Source organism: Juglans regia, chromosome 7, assembly GCF_001411555.2.
Source record: "Juglans regia cultivar Chandler chromosome 7, Walnut 2.0, whole genome shotgun sequence".
NCBI classification, from domain to species: Eukaryota; Viridiplantae; Streptophyta; class Magnoliopsida; order Fagales; family Juglandaceae; genus Juglans; species Juglans regia.
Window position 1 is genome coordinate 17,412,752 of NC_049907.1, and position 23,931 is coordinate 17,436,682.

Sequence of the window (23,931 nt, forward strand, 5' to 3'; positions counted from 1 at the left end):
TTAAGCATGATTTACATTGATAAAGCATTAAATTTTATTTTGGCCTCAGTTTTAACATAAGCATGTAATTTATAATTTTATGCAGTTGTACAACCTACAAATTTATCTAATATTCATTATGATATCCCTGAACTTATGGAATATAACTATAAAGTCTGGAAGGAGATAGTTTTTCTTCATTTAGGGTGGATGGACATAGACTATACTATTAGGAAATATGAACCACCAGCACTCATTGATACCAGCACTGCAGCATAAATCACGCTTTATGAACGATGGGAGCAATCTAATCACCTCAGCATGATGTTAATTAAGACTATAATTTCTGCTGGTATCCGTGGTTCTATTGATCAGCATGAAATGGTTCGAGACTTGTTGAAAGCCATTAATAATTAATTCGTCACTTCAGAAAAGGCACTAGCAAGCACCCTAATCATGAAATTTTCATCCATAAGGCTCACCAGTGTGAGAGGTGTGTGCAAGCACATCATGGAAATGAGGGGACAATGTGGCTCAATTGAAGAAACTTGAGGTTGAAATGTCGGAGTCCTTCTTGATGCACTACATCCTGAACACCCTTCCACACCAATACGGACCCTTCAAAATCTCAAACAACACACATAAAGATAAATAGTCAATTAATAAACTCATGACCATATGTGTTCAAGAGGAATGAAGATTGATGATGGAACAGGGTGAAAGTGCAATGCTAACAACGCGTGAAAATGAAAAATCTCAAGCCAATCAGAAAGGGAAAGGTAAAATACCTCCACAAGCTGGTATCAAGAAAGGTTCCAATTGTTTCTTCTGTAAAAAGAAGGAATGCGCCAAATTTTAGAAATGGCTTGCGGACAAAGATAATCCAACCTCATTTGTTTGTTATGAATCTAATATGATTAATGTCAATATTAACACATGGTGAATTGATTCTAGATCAACAATCCATATTTCGAATTCCTTGCAGGGTTTGCAAAACCTAAAGATGCCAGTGGGAAGTGAGTAAAGCATCTTATCAAGAAATAAGATGGACTCGCATGTGGAAACTATAGGAACTTGCTATTTAATTTTAAGTAGTAGTTTTGTTTTAAAGTTAGAAAAAACATTTTACGTTCCAAGTTTTTCTAGAAACTTGATTCCAGTTTTGAATCTTGTACCTTTTAAATATTCCTTTAATTTTTCAGATTCATCATTCAGTTTATTTTATAAATTTAATTGTGTTGAGAATTATACTTTATCTGATGGTCTTTACTGCATTAATTTACAAAAGAATGCCACTTATGATTCAATGCATGTTCACACTAGCACTAAAATATGTATTATTAATGAAGATTCCTCTAAATTATGATACCGAATATTAGGTCATATCTCCATAGAAAGAATTAAAAGATTAGTATATGAATAGATACTTACTACTATGGATTTTATTGATTTTAAGAATTGTGTGGATTGCATAAAGGGAAAGCAGACCAACAAGTCAAAGAAATGTGCCAATAGGAGTTCGGACCTATTAGAGATTATACATACTGATATATGTAGTCCAGACATGGACTCACATTGTTAGAAATATTCCATCTCTTTTATAGATGATTACTCACGATATATGTATCTCTACATACTTTATAACAAGAACGAAATATTAGATGCCATTAAAATCTTTAAGGTTGAAGTAGAGAAACAATGCGGTAAGCAAATTAAGATCGTGAGATCAGATAAAGGTAGAAAATATTATGGTAGATACACAGAGGATGGACAAGCACCTAGGTCATTCGCAAAGTTTCTTCAAGAGCATAAGATTGTTGCCCAATACACCATGTCTGGTTCACCGGACCAGAATGGTGTAGTAGAAAGAAGAAACGGAACATTATTGGACATGGTATGAAGAATGTTTAGCAGCTTCAATCTTCCTAAATCCTTGTGGGCTGAAGTACTTAAGATGACAATGTATATATTAAACTGAGTTCCAACCAAGGATGTTCCTAAAACGCCATTTGAATTATGGAAAGGTTGGAAACCGAGTTTGCGACATACGCGTGTTTGGGGATGCCCGTCTGAAGTGAGAATTTATAATCCACAAGAGAAGAAGCTAGACCTAAGGATCATTAGTGGGTATTTCATTGGATATGTTGAAATGTCTAAATGGTACATATTTTATTGTCCATCTCACAACACTAGGATTGTGGAATCAAGAAATATAAAATTTCTTGAAAATGACTTGATTAGTGAGAGCGATCAAACCAGAAACATAATTTCTGAGAATGGTTATTCAGAATCTCAACCTTGCACCTCAAGTGACAGATTGGTTATTGTTTATAACACCCCTCAAGTACAAACTGGTGTTAAACAGACAATCATTAAAGTTTCACAAGTTGCTAACGATATTCCAGTAGATCAGGTAGTTCAAGAGTTGCCAAAAACTTTTGAACAACGAGTTGAACCACAAACTTCTCAGGAATATGATGGTACAACATTAAGAAGATCTATTAGACCAAAGAGATCAACAATTCCTAATGATTATGTTGTGTATTTGTAAGAATCTGACTACAACATTGAAGCCGAAAATAATCCTGAGTTCTTTACACAAGCTATGAATAGCAAAGAATCATAATTATGGTATAATGCTATGAAGGAAGAGATGAATTCTATGAAGAGTAATGAAGTCTAAGATCTTGTTGAGTTGTCTAATGGTGTAAAAGCCATTGAATGTAAATGTGTCTTTAAGACTAAGAAAGACTCATTGGGCAACATTGAGATATACAAGGCAAGACTCGTTGCTAACGGATTCACTCAGAAAGAAGGAATCGATTACACGGAGACTTTCTCTCCTGTATCTAAGAAATACTTCTTGCGTGTTATTTTGGTATTAGTAACTCATTTTAACTTAGACTTGCAAGAAATAGATGTGAAAACAGCATTTCTCAATGGAGATCTAGGGGATGAGGTTTACATGAAACAACTTGAAGGATTCCCCTTTAGTGATGGTGAGCAATTGGTTTGCAAGCTCAAGAAATCCATATACGGTTTAAAACAAGCATCCCGCCAATGGTATTTGAAATTTCATAATGTAATTTATTCATTCGGTTTTGTAAAAAACATTATGGATCAATGTATATACCATAAAATCAATGAGAGTAAAATCTGTTTTCTTATTTTATATGTGGATGACATTTTGCTAGCAACCAATGATGAGGGTTTGCTGCATGAGGTGAAACAATTCTTCTCTAAAAATTTCGATATGAAGGATATGGGTGATGCATCTTATGTCATTGACATTAAGATCCATAGAGACAAATTTCAATGTATCTTGGGTCTGTCTCAGGAAACCTATATTAAAAAAATTTTAGAGAGATTTCGGATGAAGAATTGTTCACCAAGTGTAGCTCTCATTGTGAAGGGTGATAGGTTCAATTTGAACCAATGCCCGAAGAACGATCTTGAAAGAGAATAAATGAAGAAAATTTCATATGCTTCTGCTGTCGGAAGTTTAATATATGCTCAGGTCTGCACAATACCTGACATTGCATTTGTTGTGGGAATGTTGGGACGATATCAGAGTAATCCGGGTTTAGACCACTGGAGAGCTGCAAAGAAAGTAATGAGGTACCTTCAAGGAACCAAAGATTACATGCTTATGTATAGACGGACAAACAATCTGGAAGTGGTTGGCTACTCAGATTCTGACTTTGCTGGCTATATTAATTCACGCAAATCAAGATCAGGATACATTTTTTTTATGGCTGGTGGAGCTATATCATGGAGTGCCAAACAGACTTTGACTACCACTTCCACTATGGAAGCCGAGTTCGTCTCTTGTTTTAAAGCTACTTCACATGGTGTATGGCTTAAGAGTTTCATTTCTGGACTTAGAATTATGGATTCTATCTCTAGGCCATTGAAAATATATTGCGACAATTCAGCTGTTATTTTTGTGGATAAGAACAACAAAAACGGGAGTCGAAATAAACACATCAATATTAAGTATTTAGCCATAAGGGAACGTTTTAAAGAAAAGAAAGTGGTCATTGAGCACGTCAGCACTGAGCTAATGATTGCTGATCCTTTGACTAAGGGCATGCCACGTTTGAAATTCAAGGATCATGTAGCAAATATGAGACTTGGTTCCATTATGTAATTTTTTATTGTATTGACAATGTTATTTTAATAAAAGGCTTAATTATTATGATTTTTTCTCATATTGATGTGCACCTTAATTTAATTTTGAGAAAATTCATCTGTTGGACCAAAAATAAACATAGGATTTATTCATTAAGAAATTGTTGCCGCATAAATTATAATATTTAAGAAATAAATACATAGTAATACATTAAAGGTAATACTCGTCATTAAAGGACCTATCGCCATGATTCATGTATTTATTACTTAAATACAGATTATCGATGGGTTTAAGTTGAGACATTAGATTAGAAGTGTGGACCAAGTGGGAGAATGTTGACCGTTTCTCATGGAGACTGTTTGTAAGAACGAGTATCCAGCTCCCCTTAATTTTAGGAGCTCTTGAAGTGGTCAAATCCGAATCTTTATCACGTTCATAGAACGTTGAAACTGTCTCATAATAAACTGAACACGTGGGACACGTAGCCACCAAAGCTTGATGGAAGCTTTGGCTATAAATACTACGGTTTGGTCCCCATACTCAATCACTCAATCCCTTTCAGTCTTACACCATCTAAATAGAGTGAAGTAGAGTTTGAAAGTGCCAAACAATCAGAGAAAATATCATCCTAGCGTGAGCAGCACCAATGGTTGGAGGTACCGTTTCTTAAGCACTCTAGTTTTCGATTCCTTTTAAGTGTTTATTATGCATTATATAATCGACTTTATGCTTACAAAACAAACAAAGCTATATGTAGCCTGAGGTAAATATTTCGTTTTGCTTACATCAAAACACCTACTCAAGGGAAAGCCCTTCCTTCTTAGATGGTTCTGCATATCTAAAGCATCACGACATTAGCGGACTGTATCGGGTTTTTATTATTATTACTATCAATAAAGATATCCGAATTATTTATCAAAACTAATATTTTGGGCACGAAGAGTCTTGTCGTCCCACATGAATTGGACAACTGATTACGTCAGACCTTAAAGATGATCTCAAGAAAATGAATCATTCTATTCTCAAGTCAGTGTGTAGAACACATCATCCACATAATCTAAATGATAAAATTACACCACATAAATACTTTTACTACATGTGCTCTATACACTAACTTGAGAATAAAAAATTTTCAAAAAAATTAAAATTATTGCATGGGTTCTTAGGGAATTCGCGATATCAGAAGAATGATTTGATTATTTCTGCCTGTGCACCGTGCAGTCTGATTTGCGATGTTCAACTATGACAATGGGCAAAACATTTAGGCTATATTCATTTGCTGAGACCCCCACGCGACATTACATGTCTATATTCATTTACTAGATAATCAAATCATAAAAGAATCATTTAGCTAGGACATCATAAAACTAGTCTATTCGGATGCAGATGATTTTTCAAAGAGTGGCCAAGTGCATGGCCTAAAAAGTTCACCTGGAATCTGAAATACGGTTATAGCATGCACGTATAATGCAATTGCTACACTTTTTGGTACAAAAGGTTTTTCCATCACCATCGTGATTTCATGTATACGAGAGAGGAAAAATACAAAAGGTTTTTCCATCACCATCGTGATTTCATGTATACGAGAGAGAAAAAAACAAATTATTTTCCAAGAGGAAGAGGGAAACATTGTGATGAGTTTTTTGAAGTGCATCAACGGCTGTTGGCTTATTGAACATTTGGACTTAAACAAAACATCCGTAATGCCCAAAGGGAAGGCCAAGCCGTATTTAGCTATACTTTAAAACTAGTCAATAGGACAATGTGAGGATTCTTATATACCATGACATCACTTACTATGATGTATCACAATCCCTCCTTTTTAAATTTCAAACGTCCTCGTAAAGACATTCCATCATAAGTGACAGAGTTCAAATCCCACACTTTAGGTAGGATAAGCTTTAATACCATTTGCTAGCTACACCGCAAGGGAAGGCCCCAGCCATATTGGTCATACTCTAAAAAGACTGATCAATCGTATAATTGGAGTCCCATCGAACTCATTATAAAGACAAAGATCTTCTATCTCCCAAGTAATATAAAAACAAAAACTCTATACACCACCTACACAGTATGGGGGTATCACAACATCTGACTCCAGTTTCCATGATATGATCTTAACGCACAGCGAAGGGTCAGCTGCATCTACCAAACATTGAAAAATAAAACTGTTTTACGTCAATATACAACTACCGTCCAAAGTAATTAAGATGCATTTATTTTTTGCTTTTATAATTAAACAGCTCATTTGACTTCTATTCCTGTCGCTCGCGGGATTGAATATGTAATATCGTTCATCTAAAGGAGAGTAATGGGCAAGTTTCTCACGCTCAAAGTAAAGAACTGTACTATTATTGGTCATTGATGAATTAGACGTACCAGACAATAAATAGCACAGTAGCAAATAAAATAAAATAAAATTGCGACTACTCACCTCTTTCTTTCCATCATACTTCTTACACGTTGCAAAACACGAACGAACTCATAAAACAATGAGAAGTCAAAAACTGGGAGAGAGTCATCTTCTGCAGCCATTTTAGAACTTGAAAAGTGAGCGCATGGGTTCTGACAAACGACCAAATCAAAACCGCCAAAATTCTTGAAGAGACTTTCTATCCTGTTACTTGTAAGTCTCTGAATGTCTTCGATCTGCACCAACTCCCCGGTTTGTCTGCTACTTTGCCACCACCTTCTCAGAATCTTCCTATTTGTTTCAGAAGTCTCTACAGAAACAACACCTTTCAAGCGGATGCCGAGCCGGTTCAAAGCAACTTCTGCCCCACCGATTCCGCTATAGAAAGACAACATTGTCAATCCTTCTGGGTACATTAACTTTAATGCTGAAAGATGATAGCCCAATGTGTCTGTCTGGAAGCCGTATTTGAGTGATGAAAGTCTTTCTATTAAACTACTCTCAGCAGCTTGAGTGTGATTTAACGGGTAGCCCAACATACACTCTATATGTTCAGGCTCTATAGGAGCCAGTTTATACTGACCAACCCATACAAGATTCGATGTCCTGCAATGATGAAGGATATCTCTCTGCTGTTCAGATGATGGCAGTCCTCGAGAATCGGCTACTACCCTCCCAAGCCTAGCACAGAGCTGAGATATTCCATTAGTTTCAGAGCTGATGCAGTTCAACTGCTTCCTCGTATCCCATGACGGCCACCACTTCTTTGTATTTGGTACAGCATCTTCGATGGTCATAGGAGACCTTGGAAGGATGTGAAACCTACTCTCAGTTGGAAGATTGTGAATGTAGCCTTCCTTTCTAATCAAGGCCGAGAACAACTGAGCATTAGCAAATTCAGGCTCAATTGAATACAAGAACTGTGAAATTTTTATCCAAGAGTCATGAGATACATTCACAATGTTTCCATAAAAGAAATATGGAGGTTTAGCTACCATTCGATCAAGACTCTTACTCGGATTTGCTTTAAAAATATTTGGCCTTCCGAAACTGATTTTTGGGTCAAACTTTTCTTCCACCCCCGTGGTGTCAGCAAAAGAGCTCGAATCATCAACGTACTCCTGTTTTGGTCTTTTCCTCCTACTATTTTCCCCAAAATCAACATGCCTAGACAGAGAAGCAGCACCAGGACAGTCGTCAAAATACTCTTGTTTTGGCCTTTTTAATACAGAGGTTTGTCCTATAGTGATATTTCCCGAACGAGAAATGGTATCTAGACCAAAATCCTCCATCTTCACTTTTACTGTACCAAAAGGATTTGAGGAATTCTGCAAAAAAACAATATGAGGTTTGCCGTTAGTAACCCAAAAATGGATCATAAGGAAACCATACATGACCTTAATATCATAGCATGTACAGAAAGAATCAAACCTATAATAAAAAAATTTGCAGGTGTGACTGAAAATCCGAGCACTAAACTTGTTATAACTGAACTGAGAGCCTAAAACACAGAGGATAATGTATGTGGCAATTGACAAGAAAATCCCTAATTTGTAAGGTCATCCATGGCATAGAACTTGTACAACCAGGATTCGCAATCTATGACATCAACATCAAGGTGGCAAACAGTGTTGGAAATTTGAATGCGTGGGACCAATGCAACTTTCTAACATCTCTAAGATCTTAAGCTTTTTCTTTACTATTACTCTCAAGATCATATAGATCATATTCATACTTTATCTAGACATTTATTATATTCTGTTGTAACCAGATTATCTTGATAAGCACATATGACGCAAGTCATTAAGTAAACCACATGAATGGGAACTGCTGCAGGCTATTGTGAAACCAAATAGTGCTACCGATATTAGAAAAAGAATACAAGAAGCTAAATTTATAATGCTTTTAAAACTGAAATTATTAATTAAGCAAACAAATTGGAAACTTTATAATTAGAAGGTACTAAAACCTTATTTTCTCCAACACAGCTACTAGCAACGTGACCAGCAAATATGGAGTCAGCAAGCTCCGAAAGTGGAATTTCTACACCTGAAGACAACAAATAATCAATTATCAGAGTTCAGAACACGCTAAACAAATATGTAGGCTGTAGCATTGGGGACAAAAGATGAAATTGAGTGAATATGAGATTTTTATGTATTTACCAAATTGGCATCAGCCAATCTTCTATAAAATAAAAAGTCCGGATATCGTGTGGATTTTCCAGACACATAATTGCCAGCGAAAGTTTAAATAAAAAAAATTCAAAAGCCAAGATTAATTGTACATAAAAAGAAGGTAAGTACAAGACTTGTGCAAGGGCAAAGAGTATTATGAGTGACCAGCATAATATCCTCAGAAGGTAATTGGATAGGTTGAGTGAGATATATTTGTGATTCAAATAAAGACACTGGAATTAGCATGAAGGTAAGATAAAAGGCCCTCTTATAAAATTAGCAACCCAACCCCCTTCTGGGCCCCCTCCCACTGATCCGCTAAGAAATCCATACTCTCTTTCTTCATCTCACTCTCATGTCAGGTCAAGTGGTGTTTATGAATATTCAAAATTATAAATTACTCACCATACTTCTCAATTGCTAATGAAACTTCATTCTCAGAGAAACCCATCTCAAGCAATCGCAGTGTTTTCTCCATAGTCCCAAACAAGGTTTCATTATTAGTATGCTGAGAATGAAAAGGCTAGAAAGTTAGAAATTGCTCAAGTCATATTTAACATAGACAATGGGTAATAAATCTTGAAAAAAAAGACAAACGAGTAATTTCATAAGCCAAAAGATTTAACCATGCGAAACTTGACACCTAAAAGAACGAACATAGAAAGTCCATTCATCTACACCAAACAACTCTATCAAGCCTTATCTGCTTAAGTGGTACAAGGTCAAGATCTGCACCATTCTCATAATTTCAGGTCATCACTTCATTTCTTAAAAAAATTAATAAATGCACATGTAACCAGCCTTTTTAGGGGTGCGCCAAGCATTAAGCAAATGAACCTATTTCCTTCTGCAGTTTGTGGAAATACTTTCTTCATTAAGTTGCATTTCGACCACAATAAAATGGTTGTGGTCCTTGTGAGTAAACCAGTGGTACACAATAAGGAATGCTATATATGAATATTCCATACTAACTCTTAGAAGATCACTTAAAGCAAATCCTAAGGGGCTAAGGAACCACCGAATACTCCATTAGGGACAGCAATTGGAGCATCCCAATCAAAAGCAATAAAAGCTTCAATAAGTCAATACATGCCTAGTGCAATAACAAGGCTCAGATTATGTCCTTAACATCCAAAATTATCATCTAATGGATAACCATTTGAATAAAGAATCATTCACAACCTCATTTCTAACTTCATCATCATGAATTGAATCATCTGTGTCCTTCTCAAACTCTTGAGCAATTTGTGCAGCAGTAATGAAGTCCACTAATTCATTTATTGGAGCATCTTCACCTGATAAACAACATGATGAGATCAACAATCTGATTGGTTATTTAACACCTAAGAACACAAATTTTCTACACTAGAATAAGAGCTATATAAAACCAAAGATGGAGTATCATAGTCAAAGCCCATCCATATGAATTAAAAGAAACTGAGTACATATCCAATAAATTTGAAAACAAGCACAAATCTGCTATGACATGTATCAGAGTTGCCCTTGATAAGCATTGAAAACCATAGAAATCTAATGTGATATGTATCAGAGTTGCCGAATCAAAAAGACAAAACTATTATAGTTCCGTAAATTCAATTGACAATGTCAAGACATGGACTTAACATGCACAGATATGCCTAGTTTTTTTAAAAAATAATTATCACTATATACTCCTAGCAGTTTAACTGTTTTCTTCATGGAGCCACAGGCACATGAAATTCCATATTTCTAAGACCTTTCCCTCAGCATGAACATATCCCTGAGTCCCTGATTGTGTGAGTATTTATAGCCCCGGACCTGAATAAACCATAGGTAATTTAGCATACTTTCCACTTTTGCAGCGCCTCAGGGTTTCACAATAACGCATTCCATATAATATCTTGGTATACGGTATGCATTGTATCCACCACAAACAAGTACAACATTAAGCTTATGTATGCATAAAAAAGTTTCATGAACAACATAATGGCATGAAATCATTTTCTCTCTCCTCTCTATTCTCTCTCCTTACACTCTTTCATTTTTTTATTAAGTTGGCTGGAGATGTTGTCCATGGGCATTTGATTGAGTGATTCTTGCACGTATGGGAAGGGAGATGGTTATGTCGAATGTTGTTATTATTGAACTTAAGGCATTTGAGGTAGTAAGAGATGGACGATGGGTGCTTATCACTCAAAGGGGATGGAAGTTAGTAAAAAATCTTCGTTTGGAGTTAACCACGGCACGGTGGTTCACTAAAGCATTGGAGGATTGCTTGAAGATGGGGAGAAGGGAGTTTTATACAGCCCACCGTGAAGGAGACAGGGGCTTCATAGCTCAAAGGTGTTCCAACTCCCAAGGGGTGTTCATGGCTTTGGTGGAATACAAACGGGGGGGTCGGCGAAATTGTATTCTCATTCCTGAAGACAGAGATGGAAGGAGGTGGAGAAAACTGGTGGAGGTATTGAGGGAGGTTGGCATAGAAGGACGTTCTAATGGGTCGGCACCACCAATGACGATGGCAGCAACGAAAGCAGCGCAGCCTTCTCCCCGATTGTATTTGGAGGTTCTGCATAAACCAAGGACAACCTGTACTCGAGGACCTGTAGCTAGCTTTGGCTTGCGAGGTGGTTTTGTCGTCTCTGTAGGGACTCAACACAGTGGGGATGGTGGCAGGGGAGTTGTTGGCCTAAATAAGGAAAGTCTTATGTGGGCTCTATCAGAGATACAATCACAGATAGCTGAGTTGCAAAGTAATATAATCAGTTTGAAACGGTGCGTTGAGGATGATATTGAGATGGGGTTGAAACGGTGTGTTGAGGGCGTACAGGGGGTGGGGATGGGCTTGGGTTAGGGGGGATGGACTCGTAGGAGGGTACATAGGGGGATGGGCTTGCTGGAGGGTCAGGGGATGGGCTGGGCTTGGTGAAAGGCCCAAAGGAGGTATGGAAGGCTAAGGCCCAAAATGGGAATTTCGGTGTATCGGGAGGTTTGGGGGAGGCTAGCACGTCGGCGCCACCCCTCGCACAGAAACTGTCTTTAGTCCTCTGCGAGTCATCTGGTGGTGCGTCGAAGCCGGCGTTGTCGCCTAAGGAGGAAGAGGGAGAAATTATGGTTTGCACTCCGCTTTCTGTGGTGGCTTCTTAGGCACCGAAAGTTGAAGAGGGGGAAACTATGGAGAATAATGCAGGAGGTGATGGGCTAGAAAATATCGGTGAAGAAAAACTTGTCGGCGAGACACAGATCACATCGGCAAGTCCTGGGTTGACACAGAACAGATCGATGAGTTTTGGGCTGCCACAGAACATGCCGATGGAGGGAGAAGAGCTGCTTGTAGCTGAGGATTTTGTAGTTCTAGAGAGTGGGACTGAGATAGAGAAAGGGGATGTGGAAGGGGAAGGATCATTGATCCTTTTTAAGCCTTCTAGATTAGTGGCTGACGAGCCTTCAAGGGAGGACCCTTCTCCAATAAGTAGTATGCCTCATCTACCTACTAATTGGGTAATGAAAAAGGTGGAAGAATTGCTAAGTTGTGTGGGAATTTCGTGTGAGAGCTATGCAGATCAATTTATGGCACTGTTAATAGCCAATGAGGTAGGCCACAACCAACAGGGAGTAGGGTCAAAAAGAAATAGGGAGTTGAAGCGGCTAGATTGGTCTATCAATTATGATGGCAAGGAGGGGAGTGCAAGCCGTGGTAAGAACAAAGGGAGGGCTGGAATAGTTGATAAATAAAGCCCAAAATTTTGATTTGGAATGTTAGGGGGTTGAATGAGATCAACAAACGCCTCCGAATAAGATCTTTGTTAAGACAATGGAAGATAGATATTATTTGTTTGTAGGAAACTAAGTTGAAGCTTATCACAAGAAGAACTATACGGAGTATATGGAGCTGCCAATATGTAGGATGGTCATACTTACCTTCGAAAGGGGCTTCGGGTGAAGTTTTGGTTATGTGGGATAAAAGGATGGTGGAGAACATTGATGAATTTGTGGGAGAATACTCGGTGAGATGTTCTTTTAAAAATTCTGAAGATGGGCCTTTGCTGGGGTTTATGGCCCTAATTTGGATTGTAAGCAGCGGTGGCTTTGGGATGAGCTTGCAGGCTTATGTACTTGGTGGGAGGTTCCTTGGTGTATTGGTGGAGATTTTAATGTGACAAGATTTCCCAGCGAAAGATCGGGAGAGGGGCGGCAAAATCATGCTATGCTGGAATTCTCGAATCTAATATTCGAGCTGGAACTCATGGACCTACCTCTCATGAGAAGTGAACATACTTGGTCTAATAACCAGGTCTGGTCAAGACTGAATAGATTCCTCATATCTTTTTCATGGGAAATGCAATTCCCAGATTTATGTCAGAAAAGACTCCCTCGGTTATGCTCTGATCACTTTCCCATAATGTTAGACTGTGGAGGAATTCCAGGGGGTAGAAGACCGTTCAAATTTGAGAATATGTGGTTAAAAACGGAGGGGTTTGTGGAATTGGTTGGGCAATGGTGGAATTCATATCAACTACAGGGCACTCCGAGCAAGGTATTGGCTGGAAAATTGAAAGCTTTGAAGATGGATTTGAAGACATAGAATGAACAGGTATTTGGTAATGTAGCATTACAGAAAAAGAATCTCCTACAAGAATTACAAAGCTTGGAAGGTGTAGAAAATGAGAACGATCGCAAAGGTCAAGTAGTCTCAAAGTTAGAAAGGTTGATTTTAATGGAGGAGATCTTGTGGAGGTAAAATTCAAGGGCATTGTGGCTTAGGGAGGGAGATAAATGTACAAAAATTTTCCATCGAGTCGCAAACTCACATAGGAGGTTTAATGCCATAGAGTCCATGACCATAGATGGTGGTTTATCTTCAGATCAAGTAGTAATAAAAGATCATGTTGCTGGACATGTCGAACAATTGTTGTCGGAACCTTATGCATGGAGGCCAACAGTAGATGGGCTAGCTTTTGAGGCCATTGATCAAAATAGTATGGCTTGGTTGGAGAGACCATTTGAAGAATAAGAGGTACGACTAGTAATTAGAAAAATGAATAAAAATAAAGCTCCAAGCCCAGATGGTTTTACTGTGGTATTTTTTTAGACTTGTTGGGAGGTGGTGAGAGAGGATGTTATGCAGGTTTTGTAAGAATTTTTCTCCTTTGGAAAATTTGAGAAAAGTTTAAATGCTACTTTTATTGCACTTGTCCCTAAAAAGGTTGGTGCAATAGAGGTGCAAGATTTCAGGCCTATAAGTCTTGTAGGTAGCGTGTACAAGATACTTGCCAATAGGATGAGCACAGTCCTGGATAAGATTATTTCTAAGTCTCAAAATGCCTTTGTGAGAGGTAGACAAATATTGGATTCAGTTCTTATAGTTAATGAGTGCTTAGACAACATGTTCAAGTCGGGAGTACCGAGTATTTTATGTAAACTGGACATGGAAAAGGCCTATAACCACGTCAATTGAGATTTTCTGTTCTATTTGTTACGTAGATGAGGATTTGGGGAAACATGGAGGGAGTGGATGAGGCATTGTGTGTCAACGGTTCGCTTCTCGATTTTGGTAAATGGTGATCCTGTGGGTTTCTTTAATAGTTCGCAGGGGCTACGACAAGGCGATCCACTATCACCACTCTTATTTGTCATTGTGATGGAGGCTCTTAGTAGAATGGTGTCAGCAGCCGTAGAGGGGTTTTTTTTTCAAGATTTTCAGTTGGGGCTATCCACCACGGCTCCATCACTATTTCTCATCTCTGGTTTGCAGATGATACGTTGCTGTTTTGTGAGGATAATGCAGGACATATTCAATCTTTGAAGGCTATCTTACTTTGTTTTGAAGCAGTATCCGGGTTAAAGATAAATCTTGCTAAAACAGAGATGGTTGCGATGGGTGATGTAAGAAATATTAAGGGGTTGGCCAACATATTGGGATATGTGGTCTCTTCACTGTCATTGAAGTACCTTGGTCTCCCGTTGGGAGCAACTTTTAAAGCTAAGACAATTTGGGAGGAGGTGTTAGAGAAATTAGAACGTAGGCTGGCCGGGTGGAAAAGGTTATACTTATCGAAAGGGGGGCAGACCACACTTATTTAGAGCACTCCATCCAACCTTCCCACATATTTCTTGTTTTTATTTTCCCTTCCACGAGCATTGCATCTAGGATTGAGAAACTCCAACGTGATTTTCTGTAGAGTGGATTAGGTGATGAGTTTAAATTTCATCTAGTTGGATGGAATAAAGTGTGTACTCCTATGAGAGATGGTGGGTTGGGGTTCCGTAATGTTAGGGCCTTTAATAAGACTCTATTAGGGAAGCGGTTGTGGCATTATAATAATGAAAGAGAAGCCTTATGGAAAATGGTGATTGATGCGAAGTATGAGAGTGCAAGGGGGGGCTGGTGTTCTAATGAGGGTAGGGGGGCATATGGTGTGGGGTTGTGGAAGTATATACGGAAAGGTTGGGGGGCTTTTTCGAGTAATACTAGGTTGTGTTTGGAGGATGGCAGTAGAATCAGCTTGTGGCATGATGTGTGGATGTGAGATACGGCTCTTAAGGTTGCTTATCATAATATCTTCAGAATTGCACGAGAAAAGGAAGTTATGGTGGTTGACGTGAGGGCAATTAGTCATAATTCACAGGAGTGGTGGAACATCAACCTCACTAGGGAGGCACATGATTGGGAAGCGAGTGCTCTAGTGGATTTCTTTAACTTGATGTATAACATCATTGCAGTTGTTACATCTGAAGACATGATAGAATGAAGACCTTCTAGGAAAAGGAAATTCTCGATACGCTCTTTCTATGACATACTTACAGTTCAATCTAGGCCCAATTTTTCTTGGAAGAACATATGGAGGAGTAAAGCACCTCCCAAGGCTGCATTCTTTGTTTGGATAGTAGCTTTAGGGAAAATTCTAACCATTGATAATCTAAGGAGTGGACTTATAATTACAAATTGGTGCTATATGTGCAGAAATAGTGGGGAAACGGTGGACCATTTACTCTTACATTGTGACTTTGCACGGGACATGTAGAATTATTTTTTCAGCAAAATGGGATTAGCATAGGTAATGTCGGGAAGGGTGGTTGAACTACTAGCTAACTGGAGAGAGATCATAGGGACAGCACAGATTGCAGTTGTGTGAAAGATGGGCTCCTATTTGTATTTTTTGGTGTATTTGGAGAGAGAAATGATAGATTTTTTTAGGATCATGAACTTTCCTCGGAGAAATTTAGGAGTTTTTTCTAGAAGACTTTATTTATGTGGGTCATTGCTTTAGATTTAAATAGTCCCAGCTTCCATGATTTCCTTGTAACAGTTTCTAGTTCTTAATTTGGTGTACTCACATGTATACCTCCGGTGTACCTGGGCTATACCTATCTTTATATCAATCAAATTTCTTCTTACTTATCAAAAAAAAAGTTTCATTCTATGTGCCAAGGACACAAATGTGTTTCGAATTTCAAATGCTTTCTAAAAATATTACAAAATATTTTATTTAAAGGCATAAAACGACAAATATACAATGCAAATTGCACAAGGTACCAAACCTAGAAAACAAAGAGGACCAATATTCTAAACATTAATAAAAATTTCATACTTCTACCTACCAAGCTTATCAATTGCAAAATCAACCTCATTTACAGAGAACTTCATCATCAGTAAGGATTCTCTTTTGTCATCTCCAACTCCATTATACACATCAGGCTCCTGCCAGAGATTGAAGATTATGCCAAACCACAAATGCAGTTTAATTCAACAAAAGAACTTCACGGGCCCATTGGAATAAGCAATCAAACTATTTTTGCCAACATGCTCAGCACCCCTCCCCCTCCCTCCTCTCCCACCCAAATTTGGGTTCTTCATGATTACGTAACTAAGGAAGCTAAATTTCACACAAAAAAGATCATAGCAGTAAGCAGGTTACCTCTTTTGGTTGAATGACTGTTGGGATTTCTGGAGGACTGCTATCTTCCTTGTCATCAAACAAGCTATCTAGAGAATCTGATGATTCAGAATTTGACTTTTGAAGAGCCTATTTCATTTCAAAGCAGGTCATATATTACCCATTAAAACTTCCATGGCAAAGCAGGCCAAACATTGCCCATTACAACTTCCATAGAAGATATCTGATGAATAGCTCAACTGACAAGAGTACTGAAAGTTTTTTTTTTCCCCAGCTGAGGAATGAAAGTAAAGAGTAAAGAGTGACTAAACTGCCTCATATACCTGTAAGATAAAAACATCTGACTCCAGTTTACATGATACATTTTTTTTTATTGGCACCGGGTGTCCGAGAACAAAGTCCTGCCTAATCTCGGGGGTGCACAAGCCCTAGAAGTTTTCCGCAAGTTCACCTCAGGTAATTCAAGGTGAAGTTCTCCCAATCTGATGGCCCCTAAAATTTGTTTGCACCCAAGAGGATTCAAACCTTAGACTTGGAGGGAGCATACCACCAAGACCAAGGCCTTTACCGTATGATACATTTTAATGCACAGAAAGGCTCTACATCTACCAAACATTTCAGACATTCATCAAATAGAGGTAAGGGAAAAAAAATACTTTTCTCAAGATATTTCACAATGAACAAAAAGATTCAATATGTTCAACTTTTATTTGTCCCATCTGCATTCACACACTTTGGTCAATCAGACACGATTGATGCAATTCACAAAAGATTTTATCATCACCTTGGAAAAAATTTCAGCTCAATTCATTACTTTGTGAAATTGACATAGATAATGTCACAATGTACTAACAAACAAAACTATTATTCTACCAACAAAGGGATAAGAGGTTTTGTGGACCCATGGAATGCAACATAGCCACTAAGACCAATTCCAAGGTTCTATTAAGCATGCCAACATAAGAACCAAAAGCAAGTCAAACAATTTTATAAAATTTTCTTCAAGCTGAAATGACAAAGATATGATAAAGAAATTATTTGTTTACTTACAGAATATGCAAAGAGGGTTTCCAATAACAAGTCAACATTGTCTTCACCTAGATATAAGAGAAGAAAAGACGCTAGTGAATAAAAATCATAGTGAAGATATTGACATGCAATTACAATTATGTAAAATTAAAATAGAAGGGAGAAATTATATGTAAAAGGTATCTTGGGGACGAAGGTGAAGCCAAGGGGCAAAGGTTTTATGGCATTAACGTGCCTTTAATCCCTAATTTTTAGCAAAGTAAATGTCATTGTTCATATCATCATTGCCTCCCCATTTTTTTTAATAGTACTGGGTGTCCGAGAACAAAGTCCCGACTAAACCTAAGGGGGCACAGCCCTTAACAAGGAGTTTTCCACAAGTGCAACTCGGGTAATTTAAGAAAAAATTCCCTCAGTCCAATAGCTCCTAGAAATTGTTTACACCCACGGGTTTGAACCTTAGACATGGAGGGAGTATACTACCAAGAGTAAGGCTCTTACTAGTTGAGCCCACTCCTAGGGGTTAAATTGCCTCCCCATTTTCAACATGACAAAACAGAAAAAGTCTACACTTATAACATACCATTTTCTTCAACCGCTTTGTCAACAAGAGACGGTAGGAATCCCATGCCTATAAAGAATGATCTTATGTTGCTTCCAGATGAACTTGCAACATTGTCCTGTAATTATAAAGGAAGAACAGAACAAGAGAAGAAACTTAAAGGAGTAAAATTACTCATTAGCCGAATTCTAAGAAATTCCCAAAGCTAGTGGATATTTCTGAAGTTCAAAAAATAAAAATATAGCAAAAGCAGATAACAAAAAACTTTGCAAAATAATAACAATAAAGGGAAATTACAAAAATAGAGCTGTTAAGAAAGAACGGCATATACCACAAATCCCAAACAATCTTTCTAGCATTTGATAAAATAACACGTTTTGGAAAATTAGCAAACATATTGAACCATAAAAGCACCACTAAATTGAAAGAAAAGGCCGTACCCCAACATGCCTTGAGTACAAGGTATTGGGTGGAAACTCAAAGTCCAAGATCTCTTCCTTTGGATTTTGCAGTACTGCTTTCCCACCATTTGAATCTGAGGCACCCTATAGAATTGAAATATGAATATGAATACACACACACACATACAAAAACATATATATATATATATACACACGCACTTATTAAAAATATATATATATGTATATATATGTACATTCAGAACTTGTTTTAGATTTTCTTTTGTTATTAGAAAGATGTAGGTTTTTCCTTTGTATATCCCATGTACTTGGGCTTTGCCTATTCTTGGGAATAAAGTTTCTTATTACTTATAAATATATATATATATATTTACATTCAACTGTCTCTTGGTTATGCTCCCATAATCCCATTAGATAAAGTAATAAGTGCTGGAAATTAGCAAACATTATGAACCATACAAACACCAATAACTTGAAAGAAAAGGCCTTACCCCAACATGCCTTGAGTACAAGGTATTGGGTGATAACTCAAAGTCCAAGACCTCTTCCTTTGGCACTACTGCTTTCTCACCATTTGAATCCGAGATACCCTACATAATTGAAATGTGAATATAAATATAAATATATATATGTGTTTGTATGTATAGATGCATTCAATCATCTTTTGGGACAAAAATAATAATTATTTGCATACCATGTCAAAATAAAACAAATCTGCAGCGCTGCAAAACAGTAATTAGCACTCCACCACAAACTGCATCAACTCAGCCTTTAGCTAAATGTCTGGTAAATAAATAATAACCAAAAATTGGCCTGCAAACAAATCAAAATCACTACATGTAATTTCAATTTTGAAATACATAGTCTTGCAATACAATACTAGCTGATTATAGTTGCATGGCAAGAGAGGTGCAAATTCTTTGACCATCTTCTACTTTATTGCTGATGGATAATGCTTGGTGAAGTGACTTCTTCAAACGGATTAGTTTGGCTTGGATCGTGCCAGAAGGGTAATCTTTTCAATACTTGGAGAGACTTAGGAGTAAGTTCAAAAATTGCAGTGGCGTGGAAGATGGTTCCTACTTGCTTGGAATGATGTATTTGGATACAAATGAATGACAGAAATTTTGAGGATCTTGAACTAACACTGGAGGACTTCAAAACTTTAGTTTTGGTGTAATGGCTCTCTTTTAGTAAGCTTTGTAGAAGATTTGTCTTGGGTGATTTTCTGAAGAAGCAGTAGGAAGCAGTAGCAAGTGTGAAGGATGGGACTTAACGGCTATTTGAAGATTGAAACAGTGCGTTGTGATTAATAATACGGGGCTTAACGGCTACTTGAACTGGTGATTTGCGATTAATGATACAGAGCATTTTGGCAATTGTAAATAACCGTTGCTTTCAGTTGATTAATTGTCTTAAACGGCTATGTTTTACTGTATAGCCTTACTATAAATAACAGATTCTTGTAAATGGAAAGGGTCTGGAAAATTACTGAGTGAATTTCGTTGTTTGTAAGGAGTTTGGAGATTACTCGAAAATCACTCTCAGGGAATCAAAAGTCGATTTCTTGGTTTCAATCTTGTGTTCTTTCTGGGTTCTCGAATTATTGCTTTATTGTTCTTGTTCCTGTACATTACGGGGTTCTCAACTCAAGAAGGCCATTACATTTGGCTAATCTCTTTGAACGGCTTCTATTAACTTTACTGGCCTAACTTTTAATGAATTTCTTGCATCTTTTTCTAACTTTTAAATAGGTAACTCTCTTGGATACATCTATGTACCAGGCTAGGCGTCTTGCATAATGTAATGAGGTTCTAGTTCTTAGAAAAATAAAATATTTTTTTGATAAGTTACCGAAAAATACTCGCTGCCGAATGCGAAATACTTAGCTATGAAATAACACAATGAAAGTAATTACACTAATCTTGGTTTTGCACTAAGTTCAAGCTATATGCTTCTCCCACAATATGCTGCAATGCATAGCTAAAAAGCTTATTTGTCAGAAAGTGAGTATCCACCAGCATTTCGACAAAAATTTACCGGCTATAGAGTAAATGCTCCTATAGGCAACGGACAAGTAAGAAAAATAAAATAAGAATTTCTGAGCCTCCATCACGAACTTTTCTCAAGATGAGAACTAACCATACTCAAAGCTCCAAAAGATTTCCTTCACACCTCCTTCGTTTTCTTAACAACCAAACAAATGAAAACAGAAGGAAAATACGAGTTTAAAGGTAAGTGACCTAATAGGTTTCAAAATTGACGCCATGCGGGAACGAAAAACCGAACGAAGAAAATCGAAACCGTCGACTTCAAAAGTTAGCGAAAATTTGACCAAATGTGGGAGGGGGGAAGTGGGGGCCGCTAGTGGATGTGCATGGGGTAGCCAGCAGCGTACCTGATCGGGGATTCCAACCCGGAGATAAAGGCCGAGAACGAGAGAAGAGGGAAATTGCAGAGGGGCCGGAGCAGCGGCGCGTGGGACACACCCGCTGCCACTGCCAAGACTCGTCGGGAGCTGGACAAACAAGTATTGGGCAAAGCGTCACAGGCGCTTAGGGCTTAGGCCCATATAAAGTGTCCAATGGAATCCAAATGTCACAGCTCAGTGGCATAATTTGCAGACTCTACTTCTGACTGACACGTCAGTGCCGGCTTTTTTTTTTTTTTTTTAAATTCGGATGAGTTCTGCTGTAGTATTCTCGGAACTCCATATTCCACTACCATCCCACTTAGCTGACATGATGTGTACAGAAATACGTGCTATATCATATGTAAAAAAAGTTGTATGTACATTAACGTTGCGCAATACACAGCGCCCTTGCTTTCATTTCTTGTTTAAGCCACCCTTGTCCGTTTCCCCTTTCTTCTCCTCCAAACGCCCCTAAAATAGACCTCCGTCGATGCTCTGCTATATCCAAGCCATTTAGAGCTATATCTCCGACACAAACAACGTCCATTACTCCAAAGAAAACATTCATTGCTCCCGTTGCCATCACCACCGTTCATTGCTCGCTGGTGACATTTTCTAGCCACCGACGTCGGGCTTATACACTAGTAGGTACTATTTATTCCAACTTTTTTTTACTAATCACATATATAGTTTTTGCCCTATTTTTTATCATGTTCTGGAGATTTAATTTGTTCATAGCATTCATGGATTTAATAACACTTGTTCATACCCAGTGGCTGGCCGAAATGGGACATCTTTAATAACACTTTGTTCATACCCTGTTTTCTCTCAAAGTTTTCAAGCAATACAAACAACATCGAGTTCATAAGATTGTCCAAATCAAGATAGAAAACTCAAGCCCAATTACTTTCTTCCTAAGTTACACTCAGGAATTGTTAAGATACTAGCTTATCAGACTTAACATGAGCTTGGTTCTTTGAGAAACTGATTTTTCTTCCAATATTCAATTTTTTTTTTTCTTAATTTGTTAGTTGGTATGAAGTTATGAACATATATATAGTTTTTTCAAAATACTCACAGATTTTATAGCACTTGTTTTCTCATGCTTACCCAAAATACTCTCATTTGCTATTGTTATTTGGATTATGGATTCATCAACATTTGAGCATGAATGTGGGGATACTTCTCAAGTTACACATATAACTTCTGACAACTCTTTAACCCTCCAAGTTGACCCAGGGGGTGAGCTATTAGGCTTATTTTGTCTTCTTTTTGGAAATATTTTGAATCCATAGTTTTTGAGTAATTTTTTTTATTTGACTAATGTAGATGAGGTTCAAATTGTATACAATTCAAAGTTTCACGATAAAGCAGAGGATGCTCATGTAAAGTACAAAATTATAGAGGACAAAAATGTTGAAGAGAGCCATAGTGACTGAAGCTTCTCGGAAATTTTTCTCATTATGTGCCACAAGCAAAATCTGTGTCATGCACACTTTTGCTATGGCCGATTTCATAGTCCTGTCTTGATCGGTTATTGCTGCTTTGGGTGCACAGTTGTTCATGCATTTCAACCACTCCTCAACACAACTAAACAAAAGTTTATGTATCCTCACTGGATATCAACCTCGTCCCCAAATGTATAGATTGACCATGACCTGGGCTCAAATCATGATTATGCTCAAGCATGACAGGGATCAAAAACCACTTCCCATCAATGCTTACCTGGGCGTTGATCTTCACCTTGCAATCTGTTTTCGTTGTTGGCATTGGCTTGATAATGTTACTTGAAGTGATTTTTTTTTGGCTTGACGAACGCAAGCGAATGTAACGTATTTGACAATCCCATTTGTTTCTTTCTTACAACTTTTTTGAACAACACCAAATCCCCTTTGATTGGCATACTGCCTGTAGTATAAAAAAAATGACTCTATAGTCTTCTGGGATACTCTGTACAAGAACATTAAAAACCTGAGTGATACTTTCATCCAGCAAGGAGCAAGCAAAGACTTGGTGTTGAAGCCCAAAGTAGTAATGAAGTCCATGTCCGCCAACACTTTCATTACTTTGCGTAATAGGTATAATCTCAAGGATGTGTAGGTGCGATTGAAGAAAAGTGGTCGCTTTGGGCATGGATGAGGTTTGGTAGTCCAACATTGCTCTTCTTTTCTTTTCTTTTTTCTTGTTATTTGTTTTTCATAACTCAATATGATTTCCTTTTTGGCAAAAATTGGACTATAAATTCGTTAGATTAATCCTATCTACGGCTCTGCGAATCTAAAACCATGAGATAGTGATAATTTATGTAAGTAATTTCTACGAGTTTCTTAGCAGATATCACCTACAAGCATAGGCTATTGCTCATTCAATAGGAATTCGATTCTCTAAAAAAATCAAAAAAATAAAAATGGATGGAAAGAGTGGAAGAACAAAGAAACATTCTATCTATACCATAGAAGAAGCCATCATTAGTTTTTTGCATCCTACTAAAATACTCACAAAACGCTTATGCGCCACCTTTTCCAGGACGAAGATATCTAGCTTTTTGAGTGAAATTTCTACAATCCTTCTCCACAAATGGTAAGTTCTCATACCCCCGACCTCAACAACCAACAAGCTAAAATTCTTACTCATTGTGATTCCAACTCTATCATTCCACTCATCGAAGCATGGAAATGCCTACACTCCACCCCATTCCAGCTCTTGTTTTCATCAAAACAATAGCTCTGAACGGCGATGGGGGTGGACGTTTGGGTTAGGGGTGTCTAGAGGGGAAGAAAGGGGCAAGGGTGGGTTAGGGCAAGGAATTGAAATTCAAAAGGGGTTGGATATTGTGCATCGAATTACTATACACAATAAAAAAAATTAATTAATTTTTTTAATTGACATGGCACGTGTTAATATGTACGCCACATTAGCCGAGTGGGATG

The 23,931-nt window shown here is 37.7% G+C and overlaps 1 protein-coding gene across 3 annotated transcripts; it reads right to left on the minus strand.

Moving 5' to 3' along the window:
• Nucleotides 1-776: 776 nt before the first annotated feature.
• LOC109001172 (probable inactive DNA (cytosine-5)-methyltransferase DRM3) lies at nucleotides 777-21,158 on the minus strand. Of its 3 annotated transcripts, none has more exons than XM_018978343.2 (13): nucleotides 20,987-21,158; nucleotides 19,283-19,401; nucleotides 19,080-19,178; nucleotides 18,610-18,714; nucleotides 18,191-18,287; nucleotides 17,629-17,675; nucleotides 16,600-16,707; nucleotides 16,283-16,382; nucleotides 9,884-9,996; nucleotides 9,107-9,209; nucleotides 8,494-8,573; nucleotides 6,546-7,852; nucleotides 777-807 (listed from the first exon to the last, which is right to left on the minus strand). In XM_018978343.2, the coding sequence occupies exons 2-13, from the start codon at nucleotides 19,283-19,285 to the stop codon at nucleotides 783-785; spliced, it is 2,187 nt and encodes a 728-aa protein (XP_018833888.1). In that variant the 5' UTR covers nucleotides 19,286-19,401; nucleotides 20,987-21,158; the 3' UTR covers nucleotides 777-782. The 3 variants fall into 3 exon arrangements, with proteins under 3 accessions (XP_018833888.1, XP_018833890.1, XP_018833889.1); XM_018978345.2 differs by lacking the exon at nucleotides 777-807 and adding an exon at nucleotides 5,934-6,250; XM_018978344.2 differs by lacking the exon at nucleotides 777-807 and adding an exon at nucleotides 5,934-6,256.
• Between the last annotated feature and the right edge of the window lie 2,773 nt (nucleotides 21,159-23,931).